Source organism: Mercenaria mercenaria, chromosome 1 (assembly GCF_021730395.1).
Source record: "Mercenaria mercenaria strain notata chromosome 1, MADL_Memer_1, whole genome shotgun sequence".
Lineage (NCBI taxonomy): Eukaryota > Metazoa > Mollusca > Bivalvia > Venerida > Veneridae > Mercenaria > Mercenaria mercenaria.
The window spans coordinates 2,050,569-2,073,857 of NC_069361.1; the positions used below are offsets into that span (position 1 = coordinate 2,050,569).

At 35.7% G+C, this 23,289-nt stretch overlaps 1 protein-coding gene across 2 annotated transcripts in view; it reads right to left on the minus strand.

Moving 5' to 3' along the window:
• The window catches only part of LOC123545179 (tectonin beta-propeller repeat-containing protein 2-like), a 54,181-nt gene that overhangs the window by 28,357 nt on the left and 2,535 nt on the right, over nt 1-23,289 (minus strand). For both annotated transcript variants that reach the window (XM_053537879.1, XM_053537878.1), the window contains exons 2-9: nt 16,520-16,691; nt 14,189-14,335; nt 8,884-9,012; nt 8,262-8,393; nt 7,270-7,433; nt 6,155-6,600; nt 4,544-5,176; nt 372-1,731 (exon numbers count right to left, since the gene is read on the minus strand). In XM_053537879.1, the coding sequence (XP_053393854.1) occupies nt 372-1,731; nt 4,544-5,176; nt 6,155-6,600; nt 7,270-7,433; nt 8,262-8,393; nt 8,884-9,012; nt 14,189-14,335; nt 16,520-16,660 (3,152 nt within the window). In that variant the 5' untranslated portion in view covers nt 16,661-16,691. The remainder of the gene's footprint in view (nt 1-371; nt 1,732-4,543; nt 5,177-6,154; nt 6,601-7,269; nt 7,434-8,261; nt 8,394-8,883; nt 9,013-14,188; nt 14,336-16,519; nt 16,692-23,289) is intronic.

A 23,289-nucleotide genomic window follows, 5' to 3' on the forward strand; every position in this document is an offset into this window, starting at 1 on the left:
ATATGGTTCCGGACAGACAGAAGGACGGACGGACGGAATGACGGACGGACAACGCCAAAACTATATCCCTCCGACTTTCGTCGGGGGATAATTAAAATGCTGCTTTCTGTAAATGGTACTTTAGTTGTGCTTAAGAATTTGTTATACTGCATTTTATTTTACATATTGATGTACTGTCAAACAAATATTTGCACTTATCATTTATATTTGTATATGCATAAGTGCTGGAGGCCTCTAATGCAGTAAAATAGTTTGAGATTTAATTTCAGCATTCTCTTTTGAATTTTCAAAGAAATAAAAATAGAATTTAAAGAAAATTCAGCTACTTCAATAAGAATTAACAAGTATACGATCAAAACTATTATAATTACCAAGCACTAGTATTATCTACACAGATAAAAGAGACGTCCCTGACTGCCTCCACCCATTTCATTCCCTCTGGCCGCTTGGCTGTGATCTTTGTGCCTGCGTACACTGTATTCTTATTCAAGCTCCACACAATAAAACCGTCCTGAGACACCGATATCTGACTCGCTGATCCCACCGCTCTCTTCCAGCTTACACCAGGTCCCGACAATACACTGTAGAATATGTTACAACTTCTGTCTGTGATCCATACATGAGATTTAGACACTGATAAACTATGAATATTACCTTGAGAACTAATTTCAGTCCACGTGTTAACAGATTTGAGGAACTGAGTTGTTTCTGCTATCTGATCTGTCCCAGAATTCCAAGAAATATCTTCCTTCCTTTCTGTTTCAGTGTCAGAGGTCATTGAGGACATTTCTGAAGGTGAAGTTGGTTCATATTTTGAATAGAAGTCTTCTGCAGTAGCCCCTGGTTTACTGTATATTGTATAAAATGATGGTGTGGAATTTGGTCCAAAGCTTTTTGGTGAAAACTGTGTAGTTATTGGCACAGATACTGTTTCTTCTTCTTTCTCCATAGTTTTACTATCTGTCTCTTGTGTGGATATCTCCAGTTCATTTAACTCTTTTTCCAAACTACTTGGAGTGTATTTAGAATCACTTTCTTGCAATGTACTTAATATTTCTTTTTCTTTCTGACTATTGCTCCTCCCCAATATAGTTCTGTATGCAAGTTGGTCCACCTCTGACTTGTATTCTAACGAAGGTGTACCCTGCTCCATACTATCTGTGGCTGTGTCAGATGTTTGACTCAGATAAGAGTCTAGTCTTGCCATCTCTCTGTCCAGATTAGAAATGTTATCACTTTTATCTTCTATTGGCAAAGAAAAATCAGTAGTTACAACTTCCTTTTGTATTTCTGTTGACTTTGTATACTGTTCACTATCACTGACAGAAACTGAACCAACTGAAACACTCTCTCCACTTGCTTCTATTTCCTTGTCTATATTTACTGTTTGCTTAATGTCTTCAGCACTTGGACCAACGTCTTCATCATATTCTCTTTCAGAGACATTTTCAGTTTCTTTACTAATCTCCTCTGAAGCTTCCGATTTGAGTTGCTGATTATCCACATCAGGATCTAAACTTACAGGTTGGTTAACTACCTCTTCAACTGACTGTTGTAAATTTTCTTGCTGGGATGTTTCAGAAAATCTACCAGAATCCTCATTAGTTGACAATCTTGTTGAAGGAATATTTTCACTACTATCGCTGGCTACACTTGTGTTGCTATTCACTGATACAGAATCTGGGTCTATCATTTTCCTATTAAATTTCTTCGGTGACTTATCTTTTGAACCTTTGGAAGGAAGAAAAAACAAGAAAGGCATGAAGACCCTATACCACTCACTAGAGTTTCACAGTTAAAAATGTTCAAACAAAAAACATTTCTGCTAAATAACCTTTTCCATACAATGTAGTGCTATATTAGGAAAACTAGACCCTTCCCAGACAACCCTTTTTTACCTTTTAATGAAGATGGCTTCTAAAGTTTTAGAAGAAGTTTACCAAAGGAACATCTCCTTAAAATTATCTCAGAATCAATCCAATGGTTTAGGAGAGGACAACATTTGAAAATATGTTTTGTATTTTTAGCTCTGTATCCATGTTGTTGTTTTGGGGGTTTTTTTTGACAAAATATTATAAACAATCTAGGTCACCCAAGGATCAATTTTTGTGAAATCTTTTTAACACTGGACCAACTTTACTGTTCCAACAAAAAATACCACTATCCCCTCACAGCTATGTTTCTGAAAAGTAAAAATTAACAGCAAAATCTTGGGAGTGGGTCACCTAAGAATTTTGTAAAAAAACTTCTTCTCCACGTAACACAATCACTAATGGGTAAACATATATTTTACTGTTAAGGAATTCTTTCATGAATTAAAATTAATTGGTATAGTGAAACACCACTCGCTCGAGGTCGCATGGCGATGAGCAAAACGCTCGAGTTACCCATGGTTTCGTGCAACCCAAACACTGACCAAAATACGAAGAAAATTGAAGTCTGTTTACCAGTTGTCATTGGGACCATTTACAGAGGAAACCGTGATGCGTAATAATAACACACTCATGACATTTTCAAACAAGAGGACCATGATGGTCCTAAATCGCTCACCTGTCCCAAAAGGACCCAGTTTTGAACTGAGCATGATGTCGTTTTTTCTATTATTTGACATAGTGACCTAGTTTTTGAGCTCATGTGACTCAGTTTTGAACTTGACCTAGATATCATCAAGATAAAAATTCTGACCAATTTTCATGAAGATCCATTGAAAAATATGGCCTCTAGAGAGATCACAAGGTTTTTTTATTATTTGACCTAATGACCTAGTTTTTGAAGGCACGTGACCCAGTTTTGAATTTGACCTAGATATCATCAAGGTGAACATTCTCACCAATTTTCATGAAGATCCATTGAAAAATATGGCCTCTAGAGAGGTCGAAAGGTTTTTCTATTTTTAGACCTACTGACCTAGTTTTTAACCGCAGCTGACCCAGTTTCGAACTTGACCTAGATATTATCAAGATGAACATTCAGACCAACTTTCATACAGATCCCATGAAAAATATGGCCTCTAGAGAGGTCACAAGGTTTTTTTATTATTTGATCTACTGACCTAGTTTTTTAAGGCACGTAACCCAGTTTCGACACTGATCTAGATATCATCAAGGTGAACATTCTGGCCAATTTTCATGAAGATCCATTCAAAAGTATGGCCTATAGAGAGGTCACAAGGTTTTTCTATTTTTATACCTACTGACCTAGTTTTTGAAGGCACGTGACCCAGATTCGAACTTGACCTAGATATCATCAAAATGAACATTCAGACCAATTTTCACACAGATCCCATGAAAAATATGGCCTCTAGAGAGGACACAAGGTTTTTTCATTATTTGACCTACTGACCTACTTTTTGAGGACATGTGACCCACTTTCGAACCTGACCTAGACATCATCAAGGTGAACATTCTGACCAAATTTTATGAAGATCCATTCACAAGTATGGCCTCTAGAGAGGTCACAAGGTTTTTCTATTTTTAGACCTACTGACCTAGTTTTGGAACGCACGTGACCCAGTTTCGAACTTGACCTAGATATCATCAAGATGAACATTCAGACCAACTTTCATACAGATCCCATGAAAAATATGGCCTCTAGAGATGTCACAAGGTTTATTTATTATTTGACCTAATGACCTAGTTTTTGAGGGCACATGACCCAGTTTCATCTTGACCTAGATATCATCAAATGAAAAATGTGATCTCTAGAGTGGTAACAAGCAAAAGTTTACGCACGGACGCACGCACGGATGGACGCAGATGCCGGACGCTGCACGATCACAAAAGCTCACACTGTCACTTTGTGACATGTGAGCTAAAAACGTATTACAAACGTTTTCTATGACAGACGTTTCAATATGAAATTTGTAAATGGCACATGTGAAGAAAAAACTAAGACTTTTTTAATTTATCAACAAGTGCAAATAGAAATTAGATTTTTATTCATTCATTTACATGGAAGATTTTCAAATTAAAAATCTGACTTTTCCTTATTTTCTGCCACTTTTATTTGAAAAACTATATGAAGTCGCAATTTTCTTCTCCAAATCAAGATCTCATAATTATCATCTCAATTTTATGAAAAGTCTATATTATTTCCTTTAGTTGCATGCAAACAACTGCTGATTAGAATATTAAGATCTCATAGTTATTAACCTGATCCCACAGAAAAGATGTTATAAGTAATAACATACTTGCTTTAATCTAAAATAAACATTAATTGATCAATATTTGATTAATAAAACTTTTCTTCAACCTTTCATCAATAATTTGTCTCATTATCATATCAAATATACCGACAAACAAACATTTTTGAAACCTCTACTCCAGTTTGCCAGAAGCAACAAAGAGTAAATTAATACACAGGGACCAGGTGTCATGCTCAAGCGATCGAGTTATTGATGCTTGACCCAGCCGTGGTAATTTCACATAGAAAATAGAAGGAAATCAGCTGGGACCACATGAATTGCTCGAGCGAGCCTGGGTGCTCGAGTCACCAATGCTCGTGCGAGCGGTATTTCACTGTATTTGGCTTATATCTAACCTACCTTTTTTCTTATTCTTCTTAACTTTTCTTCTAAATACAATTCCATCTTCCTCTTCAGGTTCAATATCTACAGATATTCTGCTACTTGCAGTTTCTTCTGCCTGACCGGCAATTTTGTAGACTGGTTCACTCTTTTCTTCATTTTGGTGATCTTCTTGAAGTCTTGCAAGAGCAGAAAATGCTCCAGAACCAGTCCTCTTTAGGTCAGACTGATTCCCAGATGTTACTGAAATGTCATATCCTATTGCACCAGTCTGAGAATCACTTATCATTTCTGGAGAACTATCCTCAATTGCTAATTGCCCAATTTCAATAGTTAAAAGATCTGGAGTGTCTAGCTGGATGACTGGAGGAAGGTCTTCACGTTCTTGAGATACTCTTTCTACACTTGGACCACTTCTTTCCCTCAACATTATAGTTTCAGTTTTCTTGTCAATAATTAATTTTTCTTGAACTTTATCCACTAATGCACTTGGATTTGCAATTTGTTTCACTTTCTCAAATAAATTTCCTTGGAATTTTTTGAAAGGAGATTTTTCAATTTGTTCGGACTTCTTTTCAATTTTCTCTTCTTTATCTGATTCTGCTTTCTGTTGACTTTTTTGCTGTCTTTCTATTTCAAGCTGTTTTAATACTGAAATGATTCATGGACAATATGATATAGACAGCAGTAATAATCAGAAAGATAAGGTTTTTATATTCCGAGACAGCAGCATTGCTAGATTTGTTTCCAAAAAGTTTCTATAATGTAGAATTTGATTAAACTCTGATTTTTCAAAAATTCAGATTATACATAGAAACTTCAACAAATAAAAAGGATACGGTTGTGTGCTTGATTTTTTGCTAGATTGATTTGAAAAAATTGGACCTCACGCATCTTTTCGTAATGGAAGTCTACGGGAAAATCATAACTTTCAAAACATTTTCGAGAATAGAAATTTTCCTACAACGTAGATTTTGATGAAACTTCTCACAGTTGCAAATAAACATATGGCCTATAATTTGGTGAAATAAAATGAATAGGTCATAATGCTTAAGAAATGGCAGCCCTGAGAAGTTCTACTTACTTCTTATTGCAAAGTAAGACAAACTGTTATTGTTATGAACTTATATGGAAATAAAACTGAGCCAAACTTAATGCTGTAAAGCTTACCAAGATTTTTATGTTTTAAAAACTTTATACTGTATGTATATGATGAGATTAAGATACAAACTTGCTCCTTGCAAATATAACAAGAAGCTGCGTTCAATAAACGCTTGATGCCCCCAGTGGCATCCTTGTCGATACAGAGCAACCTAAGTCCAAAACGAGGTCAAGTTCAAGGTCAAGGTCAAACTGAGGTCAGGTGATGTCTGATGATGAGGAATGGTCACAGGTTACATCCGCATTAGTATCAAGTCATTCTAGTAAGGGGTATTGATGCTAGACGAAATGGTCCCATTTGGTTAACCTTGTATGGACGGACGGACGAACGAACGGACAGGACAATCACTATATGCCTCCCGCATCAGCAGATGCCGGGGGCATAAAAAAAAAATCTTTGTATGATGAAAAATAGAAAATTTTATTTCCTATGGAAACTTGTAATGTCAAGAAATGTAAATAACTTACACAGACTGGTAGGTCTGGTTATTGGCCTGTCTGAAATTCGGATCAAATTTCTATCAGTCCCTTCCCTAAGCACAAATATTTCACAGTCTGTCACCGCAACATACTTCACAATTCCTATATGTTTTTGTGATCCAATAACGCTGGAATTCTCCGGATCTAGCACATACAAGCAGGAATCGTTCCATGCTACAAGTTCTTTATCCCGGAACAATAAAAGTTGACCAAACTGGTTAGGATTTTCAGATTTTATAATATTTGTCACTTCAAAGTCTAAAACTGGTATTTCTATATGTGACTGGCTGAGAAGTTCTTTGAACATAAATGTGTTTAAAACTGATCCGTTAATAGAGGCTTTCCATATACGAAAGCCAGGACGTGAAGCATACAGCTGTGCATCTTCTGGTTTACACATGGCTGGAATAAAACTGGCTCCAAAGTTTCCAACACTGAAATAAAGAAATCTCTTTGAATGTATCATTTAAACTTTGTAATATTGTATTTGTCTGACATGGATTTCAACAGTATTTCAACCTATACAGAAATTTTATATTATTTATATTATTAAATCTGTATTCATAGTGATTTCCACTGGTCTACATACAGTCAAAACCCCTAAGGATTCCAATTCTGAGACAACACATGTATTGACCAGTGGGAAAACCCCAACTAGCAAATTCACTATGGTACAAATAAGCAGTGATGTCATTTCAATTATAAACATAGCTGTATATGAACAAAGTGTTTTAAATCTTTAACAGAGGATAAAATTAGTATGGGTCTGTAAAAAAGTTTGTTCCTATTAGGAAAGTATGCCAGTGTGCAGAAATACATATAATAAGGTAGTCTTTTGGGAAAAAGCATGGACCAATCTATTTTTCTATTACATATCAATACAATTATACAACTGTTTGTCTAATAGGAACAAACTTTCTATACCCTTCAGCTGTGACAAAAAGCCCTTTTTCATGGACATAAAATTTCACTGATTTCAAATCTAAAAACAGAACAAGTTGGAAATTTTAGTTGATCTTTGAGATATTATAAAAGATTGATGTTTCCCGACAAATACCAATGATTTCAAAGTAATGTTCCCAACAGACTTGTACACAACTTACACTTTCCTTTCCTTTGATCCCACTTGAGCTATGTGCTGTACTCCATCTGTCCGACAGACAATACATCTATGTTTTGTAGAGATCAAGAGAGCTTTATGGCAATGATTTAACTGAACAATTTCTGTGTTTGCTTCAATCAGAAGCACGCTGGACTGACATCTTCCCTGTAACATGTAAATCAAAGACAGCTAGACTGGATTTATACAGTACATAATTATAATGTTATTTTTCCATCTAAGCTGCATAATACTGTAAAATCATTTACTTTCGTGGGCATGAAATTTCGTGGTTTCAGTCAAAAGGGCAATTTTGTGGGGATATGAATTTGTTGATTTCAACTTTTGAAGATAAAATGAATGTGAATTTTACTTGTTCATTGGAATTAAATTTCATAGATTGACTCAACCAAGAAATCCACAAAAATTAGTCCCCCAAGAATACTAATGATTTCATAGTAAACAAAATTGTTGCAACATTTTACTTAAAGCTTTTGTCATTTTTATAACCCAAGAAAGCATGTGTCTTTGATATAGAATAAAGGTCTATAAGATCAGCATTTTTACAAAGTCAACAGTCTGTAGCAGTGCTGGTAGTTATCTTGCCTTCAGTAAGTTCCTGATGGTTCTACTGGTTAACAGAGTACATTGTATCATGACGACCATATATATATATTCCACAATGGTTTTGTAACAATCAATATGGATTCCAAATAAAACAATACAGTTGCTAGAGACTAAAACAGATAGTGCGGGATCTTTATTGAAATACTCAAGTATATGGTAGTCAGCAAAACTGTTACATGGTTTGATTATCATAAACACTGCTTTGGCTACAGCAAATCTGAGTGTGGTAAAGAATTCTTTGATAGTGTGCTGAACTACCGTTACTGTTTTCTGCTTCCAGTAAGAGTACCGGTAATCTTTTCAGTTTTTCCTACTAACATTAGTGTCTCAAAAAAAAATCTCAATGTGATATTTGTTAAATGTACAAACCTCATAAAAGTCAACTTCAGTGCAGCTCACACACCCTTTCTTATCCCCGCTGAATAACTTCATACCATTTGTGCTCCATGTTAAACATGTCAAGCCAACTTGATGGACATCACTTACTATAAACCTCTCAAGCTAAAATACATATAAACTTCAATTATTTGTCTACAAAGATGTAATTCAGACAAATTCTGTATCAGAAAATTTTCATCATTTTCGTCAATTTGTTTGACTTCATTTAAACAGTACTTTAGTCAGTATATCATAGCATGGTCAGTTAAAAGTGTGCCAGAGTTTTTACAAGTATAAAACTGATGTCATATCCCCAACAAGTCAACATAGTTTATTACTATCAACTGCTCTTTAGTCAATTAATCACAGAAAACATTATTTTACCCTAATCATGGCTCAAACTCATGATCTCTGTAACGGAACCCTGAAGTTCTCACCAGTATTAATGCTTTTTTATTGAAATCACAGGTCTAATTACACTTTCCAACTATAAGTAAGTTTTCTTCAAGTAGCTTTTTGTTATATATTAGCAATTACATATGTAGCATATTAAAATGTATAAATCATTACTTTTTTCAACATCTCAAAGCCAAAAGAAAGAAAGATGTGATACCTGTTTACTGTGACCAATCAACATACTAGGGAGCTGGAAGATATATACAGTACCAGAAGAATGACCTATTGCTACAAGGTCGTCTAAACCATGATGTAGACACACACATGTAACAATATCTGTTGTATCCTGAAAGACAAACAATTATTTTAAACTCAGAAATGCTGTATCTTGGACATATGAACTCATGATAAAAGATAAAACAAGAGCTCGTAGAACATGAAATGCCCCCCTTGATGCATTCAGTATTTGCACAAGGAACAGAAATTATCTGGACACTATTATAGTATACACAAAATTTCTACTGTTCTGGGTCAATGTGACCTTTGAACTATTGACCTCAAAATCAATAGTGGTCATCTGCTGGTCATGATCAACCTCCCTATTAACTTTTATGATCCTAGGCCCAAGCATTCTTTAGTTATCATCTGGAAACCAATTAACTATTCCAGGTCACTGTGACCTTGACCTTTGGCCTATGTCCTCAAAAATCTGTTGGTCATGACCAACCTCCCTATCAACTTTCAGGACCCTAGGCCCAAGCATTCTTGAGTTATCATCTGGAAATCCCTTAACTGTTCCAGGTCACTGTGACCTTGACCTTTGACCCTACTGACCTCAAAAATCTGTTGGTCATGACCAACCTCCCTATCAACTTTCATGATCTTAGACCCAAGCATTCTAGAGTTATCATCTAGACACCGTTTAACTGTTCCAGGTCACCGTGACCTTGACCTTTGACCTCAAAATCAATAAGGGTCATTTGCTGATCACGATTAACTTCCCTAACAAGTTTCGTGACCCAAGGCCAAAGGGTTCTCAAGTTATCATCAAGAAATTGTTAAATTGGTCTGTGTCACTGTGACCTTTGATCTACTAGCCTCAAAATCAATATGGGCCATCTGCTGATCATGATTTACCTCCCTATCAACTTTCATGATCCTAGGCTGAAGCTTTCTTGAGTTATCAACCAGAAACAATATAACTGATCCAGGTCACTGTGAACGTGACCTTTGACCTACTGACCTCAGAATCAATAGGGTCATCTGCTAGTCATGATCAACTTCCATGATCCTAGGCCCAAGTATTCTTGAGTTATCATTCTGAAACTGTTTAACTGTTTCCAGTCACTGTGACCTTGACCTTAGACCTACTGATCTCAAAATTCATCAGGGGTCATCTGCTGGTCATGACCAACCTCTCTATTAACTTTCATGATCCTGGGCCCAAGCGTTCTTGAGTTATCATCTGGAAACTGTTTAACTGTTCCCGTCACTGTGACCTTTGACCTACTGATCTCAAAATCAATAGGGGTCATCTGCTGGTTATGTCCTACCTCCCTACCAACTTTCATGATCTTAGGCCAAAGCGTTCTTGAGGTATCATCGAAAACGGATTGGTCTACATACCGACCGACCAACCAACAGAACGACATCTGCAAAACAATAAACCCCTCCTTCTTCTAAATGGGAATTTTATGTGTTCATTGAGATTTAATGTCACAGATTGATGGAACCATGAAACCAAAGAAAAGTAGTCTGGCAACTTCACAGTATTCAAATTTGTATGATACACAGTTACATATAACCAAATGGCAGGTATAATTTATTTACTGGTTGACTTTGTTTTGAATACACTTGAAGATATGATAAAAGTGCAGTTTGTTTGTTATAGGTTATTAGCTTTGTATCAGGAAATATGCACGAGTTCTGCAGCGGAAATACTGTGCGACTTTAGGAGCGCAGTATTCTTCTGCCAAAGAACGAGTGCATATTTCCCTATGCGAAGGTAATAACTTTTTTATTAAATACATATCTACATGTATACCAGTAAACGTAATGTAAATTTTATGAATTTATTCAATAAACTGAATAAGACTGACAATAATAGACTAGATAAAAGAATTAATGCAACGACACATTAAATAACATCACGCACCAGATATAAAATTCAGGCATCAGTGTATGGAAAAATAGTAATGTTTCCAGTACCATTGTAACATAATGGGGAATAGAAACAAGTATGTAATAAAAAGTGATATTCCTGATTGTTGTGTTTCATTGTGAGGAGATCACTTCTGAAAAAGTGCATGACTAATGTCCTCTATCATTGTGTGCAGTTAAGTACATTCCCTACAGCAGTGTTAGAGTTATGCCCTGGACAAGAACACAGGCAATCATCCTTTGAAGTCTGAAAAACTGAAGGCCTTAGCTTTCTTTACTATTGAATGGAAACTATTTTCAGTCACTGTACTGAAGGCCTTAGCTTTCTTTACTAACTGAATGGAAACCGTTTTCAGTCACTGTGATCTCGCAAGCAGTAGTCATCTTCTGGCCACAATCAATCATCCTATGACCATTGTGAGACAAGCATTTAACGATTAGAAACCAAATGATCTACTAATCAACACACCAAATAACTGATAATAGCAATACAATATACGAGGGGCATTTCAAAAGTAATGCAACTGTGGTGATATAAAGCGCGTGTTTGATAGATTTTAAATTATTTACGCGTCATACCCTCAAAGTAATCCCCCTTGTTACGTACACAAAGTTTCAAACGTTTAATCCAGTTCTTAAAGGCATCTTTATACTCATTTTCAGGTATACCAAGCATACACTGATAAACAGCGGACCCCAAGGCCTGTCGGGACTTATACTGTCTACCAGCTAAATGTTTTTTTCAATTTAGGGAACAAGAAATAGTCACACGGGGCTAGGTCTGGGGAATATGGTGCATGTGGAAGAACTTGAACCCTTTCCTTGTTCAAAAACGAGGTCACAATAGCAGACTTATGTGCAGGGGCGTTGTCATGCAACAAGGATAGGTGCTTAAAGCCAGTGTGTGGGTGACGTTTGAAACATTGTTTTTTAAGTTTCTTCAACATTTTTTCTTTATAAAATATACCAGTCACACATTTTCTGTTTGGTACAATCAGTTGCATAATAGGGCCACGTATATCAAAGAAAATAACAAACATTGCTTTCTTAGCACTAATCAATCTTTTGGCAATTGAGGGGCGGCGACAGTTTTTGGTAGCCCATACTTTGATGTTTATTTTTTCTGGTAGGCTCGAAAAAGTGAACCCATGTCTCATCTCCAGTAATAATGTCAGAAAACTGCTTTCTTTGATATTTTGGAAACATTTTAAGCAGTTTTCTGGTGGTTTTAAGTCGGACATGCTTTTGCTTGTCTGACAACAAATTAGGGATCCATCTAGCTGTAATACCTCTCATTTTTAAATTACGTTTTAGAATGCGGAATACACTTGCAGCTGAAATACCAACTCTACTAGCTATCTGATGAACAGTTAGTCTGGCGTCAGACTTAACCACATCACATACTTTGTTAACCAAGTGTTAGAAGTAGCACTACAAGGACGTCCCGATTTTGGTGCATCATTAATGGAGTCACAACCGCTTTTAAACTTCTTAATCCACCTCGTGACGGTGGCATACGACACTTCATTCTGTCCATGAACAACACACAATTCGTCAAAAATCTCATTCGCTGATACGCCAAGCTGGCATCGAGTCTTTATATAACCTCAAATTTCAGCTGCCTTTACACTTCTCTTGCCAACCATTTTACTCTAGTATCAATGACTATATGTTGCGTTTATCACTGTATTAGCGATAATACTGTGTGTACACCTGTAAATTTGGTATGTCTGTGTAGAGAATGGATGTCTCAATATATCAGTACAATTTTCAAGAAAATCCCGTGCAAGGCGAGGCCGCACGATAATCAGTTGCATTACTTTTGAAATGCCCCTCGTACCTCTTTGCTTCCAGGATAGAAGGTGGGTGGTAAACATAATATCACAGATAAAGTGGAGCATCAAAACTTTAAACCTGAAATTCTACGTAAAATGGTGGCATAGTCAATGAACTATTGGTGCAAAAATTACAGTCCTTGTGCATATGATGTGAGTAATGATGCAATATTAGAGATAAAGTGTAAGTGATTCATAGTTTTAACTCAGCTATGGACATAGAATATGGTGCAAGGATGAGTAGGATAGCTCTTCTTATATTTCCAACAGTCAAATTACAAAAGAGAAGGTGTTGTTAACACTGAAACCTTAACCTTTAGCCTGCTGGTGGCAAGTAATTTTGCCTTTGCGACCAGTGAAGACCAAGATCAGCCTGCACATCCGTGCAGTCTGATCATGGTTTGCACTGTTCATTATTCAGTCTGTAAATTTTCAGTGAACACCCCTTCGAAAAATAAATGGTATTGCCCAAACTGAAAGATGGACAAGTCCATTATAGAAATTTAGCTGGCTAAAGGTTAAATACCACAATTCAAGCAGATTAAAAAGCCTCAAAGTATTCAGGAAAATGTCTAATTAATTTCTTGTTGGTAATTAAAACCAATTTAAGCTTTAAAGTCTTTCCTTGTAAAACACAATTTTTGTAGTGAAAATTAATCATGCAGTCTTTATATCTAGCAAAAAAATGCAATTTAAAGCAGGAAATCAGTTTAATGTCCTTTAGTCACCACATTTTTATTTTCCTGTTAAGCCTCAATTGTTTTCCTAGACACCATTACAGAGGTGGTTTCAGTAGCTTGTGTGGTCAAAAATATTGAAATTTTGTGGTTACATCATAAAGCTTTTAAACACTGTATTCATTTGTACAAACTAGAGCTATCACTAAAGATGATAAATACCCTTAGAAGCTGCCCCGATATAGGGAAGTAGAACATTGTCATCATGATGGTTGACCTTCAAGACTTTAGTATGACTTTGACCTTGGACATAGAAATCTGGCTTGGTCATTTTTGCATGTTGTCTTAATGACATTAAGAACTGATGCTCTGTTTTTATTAAAATCCTTCCAGTGGTTAAGAAGGTCAGAAGCAGATATGAATTTGAGCTAACTGACCTTTGACTTCTTAGTATGACCTTAACTTGGGTCTTGGTTATACACTCTGCCCCTCATCTGGATATATTTAACAACTGATGCATGTGAAGTTTCAAATCAATATCTGCATTAGTTTTGGAGATAGTAACTTGCATGCAAAACTTTAACCATAAGTCCAAAAGAGGACATGATTTTGCCAAAATACATGTCAGAGTTATGGGACTTAACCCAGTGAGGTTGGTGATGGACCTAGAAAAAGAAAAAATAAGTTTTAAAGCTATATGCTTTTTAATGATATTTATATGTACTTGCATACAAAACTTTAACCAAGATGTGACGCCTACGCCGACCCCAGGGGGCGCAGAATAGCTCAGACTATTCTTCAAGTAGTCAAGCTAAAACATTTTACAGTGCACTTCATATAGACAGATTACCTCAGACCGTAGCCTTTCAATTTTGTGTTTGGCCCTGTCATACAAGAATACAGTCCCAATGTTAGAGCCAAGCGCAATGAAGTATTGATTGGCATCCAAAGCTGTCAGTTCTAGAATCTCATACTGGGTCTTTAAACCTCTTTGTACCTGAAATACATAGGGTATACATGTATATATACAGAAATGACTTAAAATAACCATAAGCAGACATCCCAACTCTCCCGATCCGATCGGGTTTCTCCCGATTCTGGTTGTAAAACCCGATCACCCCAATCAGAAGTCTCAATCTCCCGATTAAAAAAAAACACAACAAAACAACATAAACACACAAACATTATGAAATAATCCGCTTCTTTGTGCCTATCTGATACTGTATCACTACTGACGAGTCTGTAAACAACAGCTTTCGAATATTTTCGCACCTTATTCTGCCCGTGCTGCAATCTGACTGAAGTACTTGATCTTCTAAACGAAGATCTGAGAACGACCCATTCACATTCGTCTTCTGTATATTTTGGATTTCCAGTATTGCTATTTTTATTTTATCCAATCAGACGACTTGTTCGAATGTCAAAGAGTAAGAAAAATGTGCAATCATTCCAGGGCTCGAACCCGGGACCCCTCGCTTACAAAGCAAGTGGCCTACCGACAGAGCTAACCGGCTATCTGATAAGTTACGACATAAGAATTATAAATATCAAAAGTCAAGGCTACAGGTAGATTTGCAAGATGTTGTAAGTTAGGCACTGATTGGCTAGCGGAAGGGTCGTCAGAACGAGGCAATGAATAGGTCGTTCTCAGATCCTATGCGTAGCGTAATAGGATATGTACTTTAGTCAGATTGGCCCGTGCTGATTATTGTTTATTACACGATTTAACAAAGCCAGGTGTTGATTAATGTGTCACAGTTGAAATTAAAATCCAGAAATTAGATATCTAATTAAATTCAATCAAATTTAGATTAGAAATTATACTGGCTTTACCTTTTTCTGTAACTTTTTGAAATCGAAAGTCGCCGAGTCAACCTGCTAGGTTTTAAAAAACATTTCTCTTAAAATCATTTTGATAAGAGGAAATGTCATGGTAAATTTTAATATCACTTACTATCAAATGCTGTTAAACTGTCTTTGCATCATAACAATTGGTCAAACACATCCTTTTGACTGGAGATTTAGGCAAATCTACGAAAGTGTAACAATACCCGGACATTCAATTTTGGATAACAGGATTTTGATCAATAAAAGTATTTGAGCCAGGGGTTTTAAATACAGGTTGACAGGGATGAGAATCAAACAGTAAATTTTCTATTGCTTGAACTTTTATTCTTTTAGCTATATACATTTTGTTTTTACAGTTCTAACAGCTGTACTGTTTGTCATGTAAAATTCACCTGGGGAGTCTTCTTTCCAACAAAAGAAATAAAAGTGCAGGTTTAATTCTCAGTGGTGTTTTGAATTTAGACATAGTGCTTAAAGTGCCATAACTATTTAATTTTGCACAGAAGGCTTCATATATTATTGTTCCAAAACATTAAAAATGCATGAATAATAAGATATAGGCAAGTGAATTTTTTTAAGACTAGTGATTTTATAAGGGCAAATAAGTTTATATTATCATTAGATTTGTTAAAAGCTTCGTTATCATGAACATTATTACCGCGGTATAAAATCTCCCACTTGAACACCTCAATCTCCCACTTTGGAAAGCAAAAACTCCCACTTGGCATTCAGAAAAAGTTGGGATGTCTGCATAACAATCTTCATGAAAATATCCAAAAATAACTATTATTGCAACTTTCGTATCTCATGCAAATATATACATATTTTTGCAAAAAATTCCTTTGACTGTCAAACCAATAAGCATGCAAGGAGCTTATATTATCATATCTTCAATAATACAATATTTTCCAGTTACACTGATGTAAATGTTAACTAATTAACGTAGTGTTTAATCCACCCTTTAGGTAACAATTTCTCTGGAAATTCACTGATTTTATATACCAATTAAAACAACTTTGAGGCTGGTATAAGAAATTTGTTAAATTTTCAAAAAATACTACTTTTGAATTTACTGTCAAAACAATTTTGATGAGGTACATTCTATTGTAAATTTCGGCAATTTTGACAAAATTATTAAAAATCAATTTCACCATACAATAAAAAATTGAAATTTAAGCTTTATATGTTGATAGGATTCAGGAAATAAAAGCAACATTTCAATATTTTATAAAAATTTTTTAAAAAAGTTTATAAAATTGTGAAATTTCGAGAGTTTTAAGTCATTGTAGATATTGCCTGTTAAATAAAACAGGATGTAAGAAAAATTGATTACCTTATGTGGTATCAGTGAGAGGATATCTGTCAGGGGTTCATGTTCTCTGAAACAATGATGTGTTTGTGACGGAAGATTTGAAGTATGAGGGCATTCACCATCACGGAGCTGGTTATCTGTCACTGTGTTATCAGCTGACATCCTGGTCACTCACTTCATAAATCCTCTATACCTGTAAAAACATATGAGCCGTGCCATGAAAAACCAACATAATGGCTTTGTGACCAGCATGGATCCAGACCAGCCTGCGCATTCGCACAGTCTTGTCAGGATCCATGCTGTTCGCTAACGGTTTCTCTAATTGCATTAGGCTTTGAAAGCAAACAGCATGGAACCTGACCAGACTGTGCGGATGCTGGTCGCAAAGCCACTATGTTGGTTTTCTCATGGCACGGCTCGTATACAATTTGCTGGTGTCTAGACAAGAATCTTTCAATCAACAGCAGCATAGTTCTTACTCTAGATTCAATCTGCTTGTATTTTGAAACAAACCTTGTGCATATTTTACAAAGCAATTGTTTATTCTTCAAAACAGGGTTGAACAAACTGTGGCTATATTTAAAATTCAGATATAGTCAATACCTTTAATAGTCATAAAGTAATGCTCTGGACACAAATTATGATGGATGGACAGAAAGACGCACACGCCATCACATAACACATCCTATTTTTCCAAAACGGGCAGATACAAATCTACATTGTAGGATCTCTTCTATATGCAATATATTCCATTATAAGAATTTGCAGCAGGTTTAATTTTTTTCAAAACAGTCAAGCAAAAATTAAATGCTTATCCCTATCCTTTTTAATCCCCTGCCACAAGTGTTTGGGGTTATAGGAATGGTCTCTGATCGTCCATCCGTAACATTTTGTGGTCACTCTGTATCTCCTAAAGCCCTTGAAGGATTTTCATAAAACTTGGGCAAAATGATCACCCCATAAAGATGATGTGCAGAATTCATGAGTCAGCAATGTTGGCTCAAGGTCATGGCTCAGGGTCAAAGGTTTGAGCCTTCCATTTTAAGTCCACTCTGTATCTCCTGAACACCTTGAAGGATTTTAATATGACTTGGCTGTAATATTCCCCTTATCAAGAGGATGTGCAGAACTCGAGATTCCCCCATGCCAACTCAAGGTCAAGGTCACAACTCAAATGTTTAATGCTTCCACCCAGTACCACTAGATATTTACGGATTAAGTCTACGTGGACTGTGAACACCTAGGACGATCGATTTTTCAAGGGGACCGTCTCAACATGATAATTTTAATTTATGTTTGGTAGGAAAACATTCCTATAATGATGGTAAGGTCTGGCTTAATATGTCACTGCACAGGATAGTATTTGGATTTGTCTGTCCGTCCGTCTGCTCGCCAGAGAAATGTTTTGTTATATAATCGCAAAAAGTATTTGATCTAGCGTCATAACACTTTCCTGAAATGTTCTTCAATATTATAAGTTGCGCATCTGCGACAAAGTTGAAAAGATGAGCTAGTCTGATCGCAATGTATCCGTATCCATCGTCGGCGTCGTCCAACATGAAAAAATTTAAACTGGGTCAGTTGGGATCAAAATGTAGGTCAGCAGGTAAAACATTGTGAAAACTGTAGAAAACGTAATATCTTGCGTCTCCATTCCTTTGTTGTTATCATACGCCTGAAGGGACGTATTTTGGGATACCACAGGTGTTCATCTGTCTGTCTGTCTGTTTGTCTGTCTGTCCGTCTGTCCGTTTACAATTTCGTGTCGACTCCGCTCCTTGAAGGATTTTAAACAAACTTGAAACAAATGTTATCCACATCAAGAGGACGTGCAGAGCGCCTGTATCAGGTGGCTTGCTTTAAGATCAAGGTCACACTTAGGGGTCAAGGTCATATGACTTTGTTTCGTGTCCGCTCTGTAACTCTTGATCTGTATGAGGGATTTTAAAGGAACATTGCACAAATGTCCACCACATCGAGTCGACGTGCAGAGCGCATGTTTTGGATGGCTATATACAAGGTCAAGGTCACACTAAGGGGTCAAAAGTCATATAACTTTGTTTCGAGTGCGATGTGTAACTTTTGAACTGCTTGAAGGATTTTAAAGAAACTTGGCACAAATGTTCACCACATTGAGACGACGTGCAGAGCGCATGGCTCGCTTGAAGGTCAAGGTCACACTTAGGGGTCAATGGTCACATGACTTTGTTTTGTGTTTATGTTGCTTTGCATTGCGGTGTTCTTGGTTTTATTTGGCATACCCATTTTTTGTTCACTTACAATAATTTTTTATTGAATTACTTCCCTTTTATGTTACTATAAATAGGTTATTTTGTAACATTTTTATTATTGGCCGTAGTGAAAAAACCGATACCACTTTTCTGTGGTACAACATGGATGGTACCTGCAAAGTTAAGGTGTATTTTGACATATCTGTACTTGGTAATGATTTTAGTGGACTTAGAGTTTTTCGGGGAATTTCTTCCCTTTGTTGTCCTTTTCGTTTGGGCTTCAACAGTAAAGTTCTTTAAATTTTGCTCCCATCCCCTGAAATAATCCTTCGGGCGTATATTTCCCCGCTTGGCGGAGCACTTGTTATTTCTGTATTAGCCGCGTTAAAGACTTTGTATTCGTATAACTTTATTGTTTTAATTTATCAGTAGTGGATGGACGAAGACATGGACAGCTTTTTTACTAGATAAATGAACGGAAGATAGGAAAATAATCAAAATAAAAAAAATCTTCCCATTTATACTGTATTATGGCATAAACATGAATGAAATGAAATTCATTTCTTGTTGACAGTTTTCAGTTAATACACTCAATCCGTTATGTTTTCTTCTACACACAAGGGATGCACAGACATGTACGTAGAAACTAGGCCTTCAGACTGTTGAAAAGGTATTTCTATGATATGACTATCGACTGACTTTTATATCCCAGTTAACTGTATTTTAATTTTTTATACATTTAAAAAGTGAAATGTTCTGTCTTCGGACTAAATTTCATAAAGAAAATGTGGCATCTAGAGTAAGTATAAAGTTTTCAAAAAAGGTAGATAATTAAAAAATGGGACGACCTAGATTATGGTTCCTTGTCCCTACACTCCTTCTCACTGACTTCTATCAGTTTGTAAAGTATGAAATCTATCTTGCATAGTATTCGAGTTATGCACCAGAGAGGTTTAAAAATGGAGATTATTAAAAATGGGACCAACTACAGTTATGGTTCCTTGTCACTGCACTTCCTTTCAATGAGGTCTAACATTGTATAAAGTTACGACTTGGTATCTTCAATACTTATTTAGTTTATCATCCGGTCAAGAAGTGTCAATAGGGAGGTAATTCAAAGGTGTGACCACATAGAGTTATAATTTCTTGTCAAATCAGAGTTATGGGGATTGATTTTCCTTGTGTAGACTTCGATAGTAAATAACTATTTTAAGTTTCAAGTCAAAAGCTTTAATAGTAACAGAGATATTTGAAATTATCAAAAATTTAACAAAATGATCTAAGTTAAAAATGGGCATAATTCTGTCAAAATCCAAAACAGAGTTATGGGGTTGCTTTCCTTGGTGTAGATTTCGATAGTAAATAAGTATTTTAAGTTTCAAGTCAATAGCTTTGATAGTAACAGAGATACTTGACTTTATCAAAAACTTCAATCAAAAATTCTAAGTTAAAAAGGGGCATAATTCTATCAAAATTCAATCAGAGTTATGCGGATAGTTTCTCCTGGTGAAGCCTGTGATGGTAAATAAATATTTTGAGTTTCAAGTCAATAGCTTCGATAGTAACAGAGATATTTGCCTTTATCAAAAAATTTAACCAAAAATTCTAAGTTAAACAGGGGCATAATACTAACAAAATTCAAATCAGAGTTATGGGGATTGTTTCTACGCATGTAGACTTAAATAGTAAATTAGTATTTTAAGATTCAAGTCAATAGCTTTGATAGTAACAAAGATATTTGACTTGATCAAAACAATTAACAAAAAATTCTTAATTAAAAAGGGGCATAATTCTGTAAAAAAATTCAATCAGAGTTATGGGGATTGATTTTCCTTGTGTAGACTTCGATAGTAAATAAGTATTTTAAGTTTCAAGTCAATTGCTTTGATAGTAACAGAGATATTTGACTTTATCAAATATTTTAACCAAAAATTCTTAGTTAAAAAGGGACATAATTCTATCAAAATTCAAATCAGAGTAACGCAGAATGTTTTTCCTGGTGTAGACTTCGATAGTAAATCATTATTTTAAGTTTCAAGTCAGTAGCTTTGAAAGTAACAGAGACATTTGACTTTATAATAAAATTTGACAAGGGGCATAATTTTGTAAAAATTCGAATCAGAGTTATGGGGATTGTTCTTCCTTGTGTAGACTTCGATAGTAAATAACTATTTTAAGTTTCAAGTCAATAGCTTTGATAGTAACGGAGATATTTGACTTTATCACAAACTTTAACCAAAAATTCTAAGTTAAAAGGGGCATAATTCTATCATAAAACAATCAGAGTTATGGGGATTATTTCTCCTGGTGTAGACTTCGATAGTAAATAAATATTATAAGTTTCAAGTCAATAGCTTTGATAGTAACAGAGATATTTGACTTTATCAAAAACTATAACCAAAAATGCTAAATTAAAAAGGGGCATAATTCTGTAAAAATTCAATCAGAGTTATGGGGATTGTTCTTCCTTGTATAGACTTTGATAGTAAATAAGTATTTTAAGTTTCAAGTCAATAGCTTTGACAGTAACAGAGATATTTGACTTTATCAAAAATTTTAACCCAACGGAGACGCCGACGCCGGAGAGAGTGCAATAGCTCTACTTTTTCTTCGAAAAGTCGAGCTAAAAACAGGCACATCCAAATTTATATCACCTACCGCATAGTGATGATATAATAACTCAAACCCTATTACCGTTATAAACACTTTTTCATATCGCGCATAATATAATTAAACTATGTAGAGACGGTCCCCTTGAAAAATCTGTCGCCTTAGGTGTCCACAGTCCACGTAGACGTAATCCGTAAATGTCTATTAACCCTTTCACTATCCATAACAGTGACAGGGGATATAGTTGTCTTTCAGACTGCCTTGTAATTGACTTATTTTCATCTACATCTACATCTTTCACCCAACCGTCATTTCCGACTATCACTGTCTGAGAAACAGTTGTTAAAGAAATGATATGTTACAAATGTTAAGAGAATAAAAGCTAAAAAAGACAGTATGCTACAGTTAAAATAGGACAGAAGCAATGCAATTACATATTGACCACCATCAGCCTCTCTCTAAAGATACTGAGACTCAGATTAGATTTGACATAAGTTGGTAGGGAGTTCCAGAGTCAGATGGTCCTTGGGAAGTAGGAGTTAGAAAAGTACTGAGTGTGAGAAATGGGGATTAAGTAATTTAGGTTTCTAGTTGGGATCAGATGAGATTAGTCGACTGCAACAGTCTGGGCCCTTATTTTGTAGAACATTACTAATGAGTTGTATGACCTTCTGTATTGGATTGTATTCCATTCTAAGGTTTTCAACATTTGTGTAACGCTACTGGTGTAACTGAAGTCCTGCATGATGTACCTAGCAGCTGACCTTTGATCATTTCTGACTTTGCTAGTAGGAGTTTTTTCCCATGGATGCCAGATGCTTGAACAGTATGGAGTAAACATTGGTGGGCAAACATTGGTGTTGTAGGCAGAAATTTTGACCCTTTTATTGTCAGTTTTGACATTTCGTTGTATGAAGCGAAGAGTGGAAGTTACTTTGGAAGTAATATTATCAATGTGTTTAGACCAGTTTAAATCTTTGGAGATGGTTATGCCTCTATAGGTATTTACATGTAGCTGCCTCATATGTTTTTAGCTCTATGTTATGAAGTTTGTAGGGGTAGACCACAGGATTTTTCTTTCTAAAGATTCTAAGAATTTCGCATTTGTCAGGGTTGAACTCCATGGACCATGTCTTCTCCCAGGTTTCTAAGCTAATGAGGTCTTGTTGCAGAGATATACTATCTGAAATGGAGTTGATGGTAAGGTATATCATGGTATCATCTGCAAACATTCTTACATTACATCTGACCGAGTCTGGTAAGTCATTGATATATATACCAAGAAGAGACACTGTCCAAGAACAGACCCCTGGAGAACTCCAGACAGTACAGGAAGTTCACTGGAAAAATTACCGTCAACAGCAACTTTCTGGGATCGGTTTGACAGGAAGAATTTGACCCATTTGGTAATTTTTCTAATATATATCAATAATAATGACGGTTCTTTCCCGAGAAAAATATGATCGTAAATTTGATAAGAAATAAATAGCAACTTGTATGCCGTAATCTGAAACTTTTATCAAATTCTTGTTTTTCTCAGGACTGATGAATTAAATAATAAACTTATTCTTTTTTTTTAGTATTTAAAACATAGATTGCTCATAAATCGTTGAATTCATTTCACTGCTTTAGTAAATAAATATATCTCATGGTGATAACCTGAAATCACTGTCAAAATTTCATATTCAATAGATACCTCGAACCCAAGAGAGATTAATTATAAAATATTTACACAAAAATGTAATAATGGCAACTAACTAATCATAACTTTTACCAGCAATTACCTTATACAGTAGGAATACAGTACATAACATAAACATGTATACTACATGTATACTGATTACTGGACATCTAGACTCCTGGTCTTCCTGGCCACTTCCAGGCCCTTCCCCAGAAAGTTTTTAAGGCGCTGGGGTAAAGTTTGCGCGGCAGGATAAGGGGTGGGTGCCG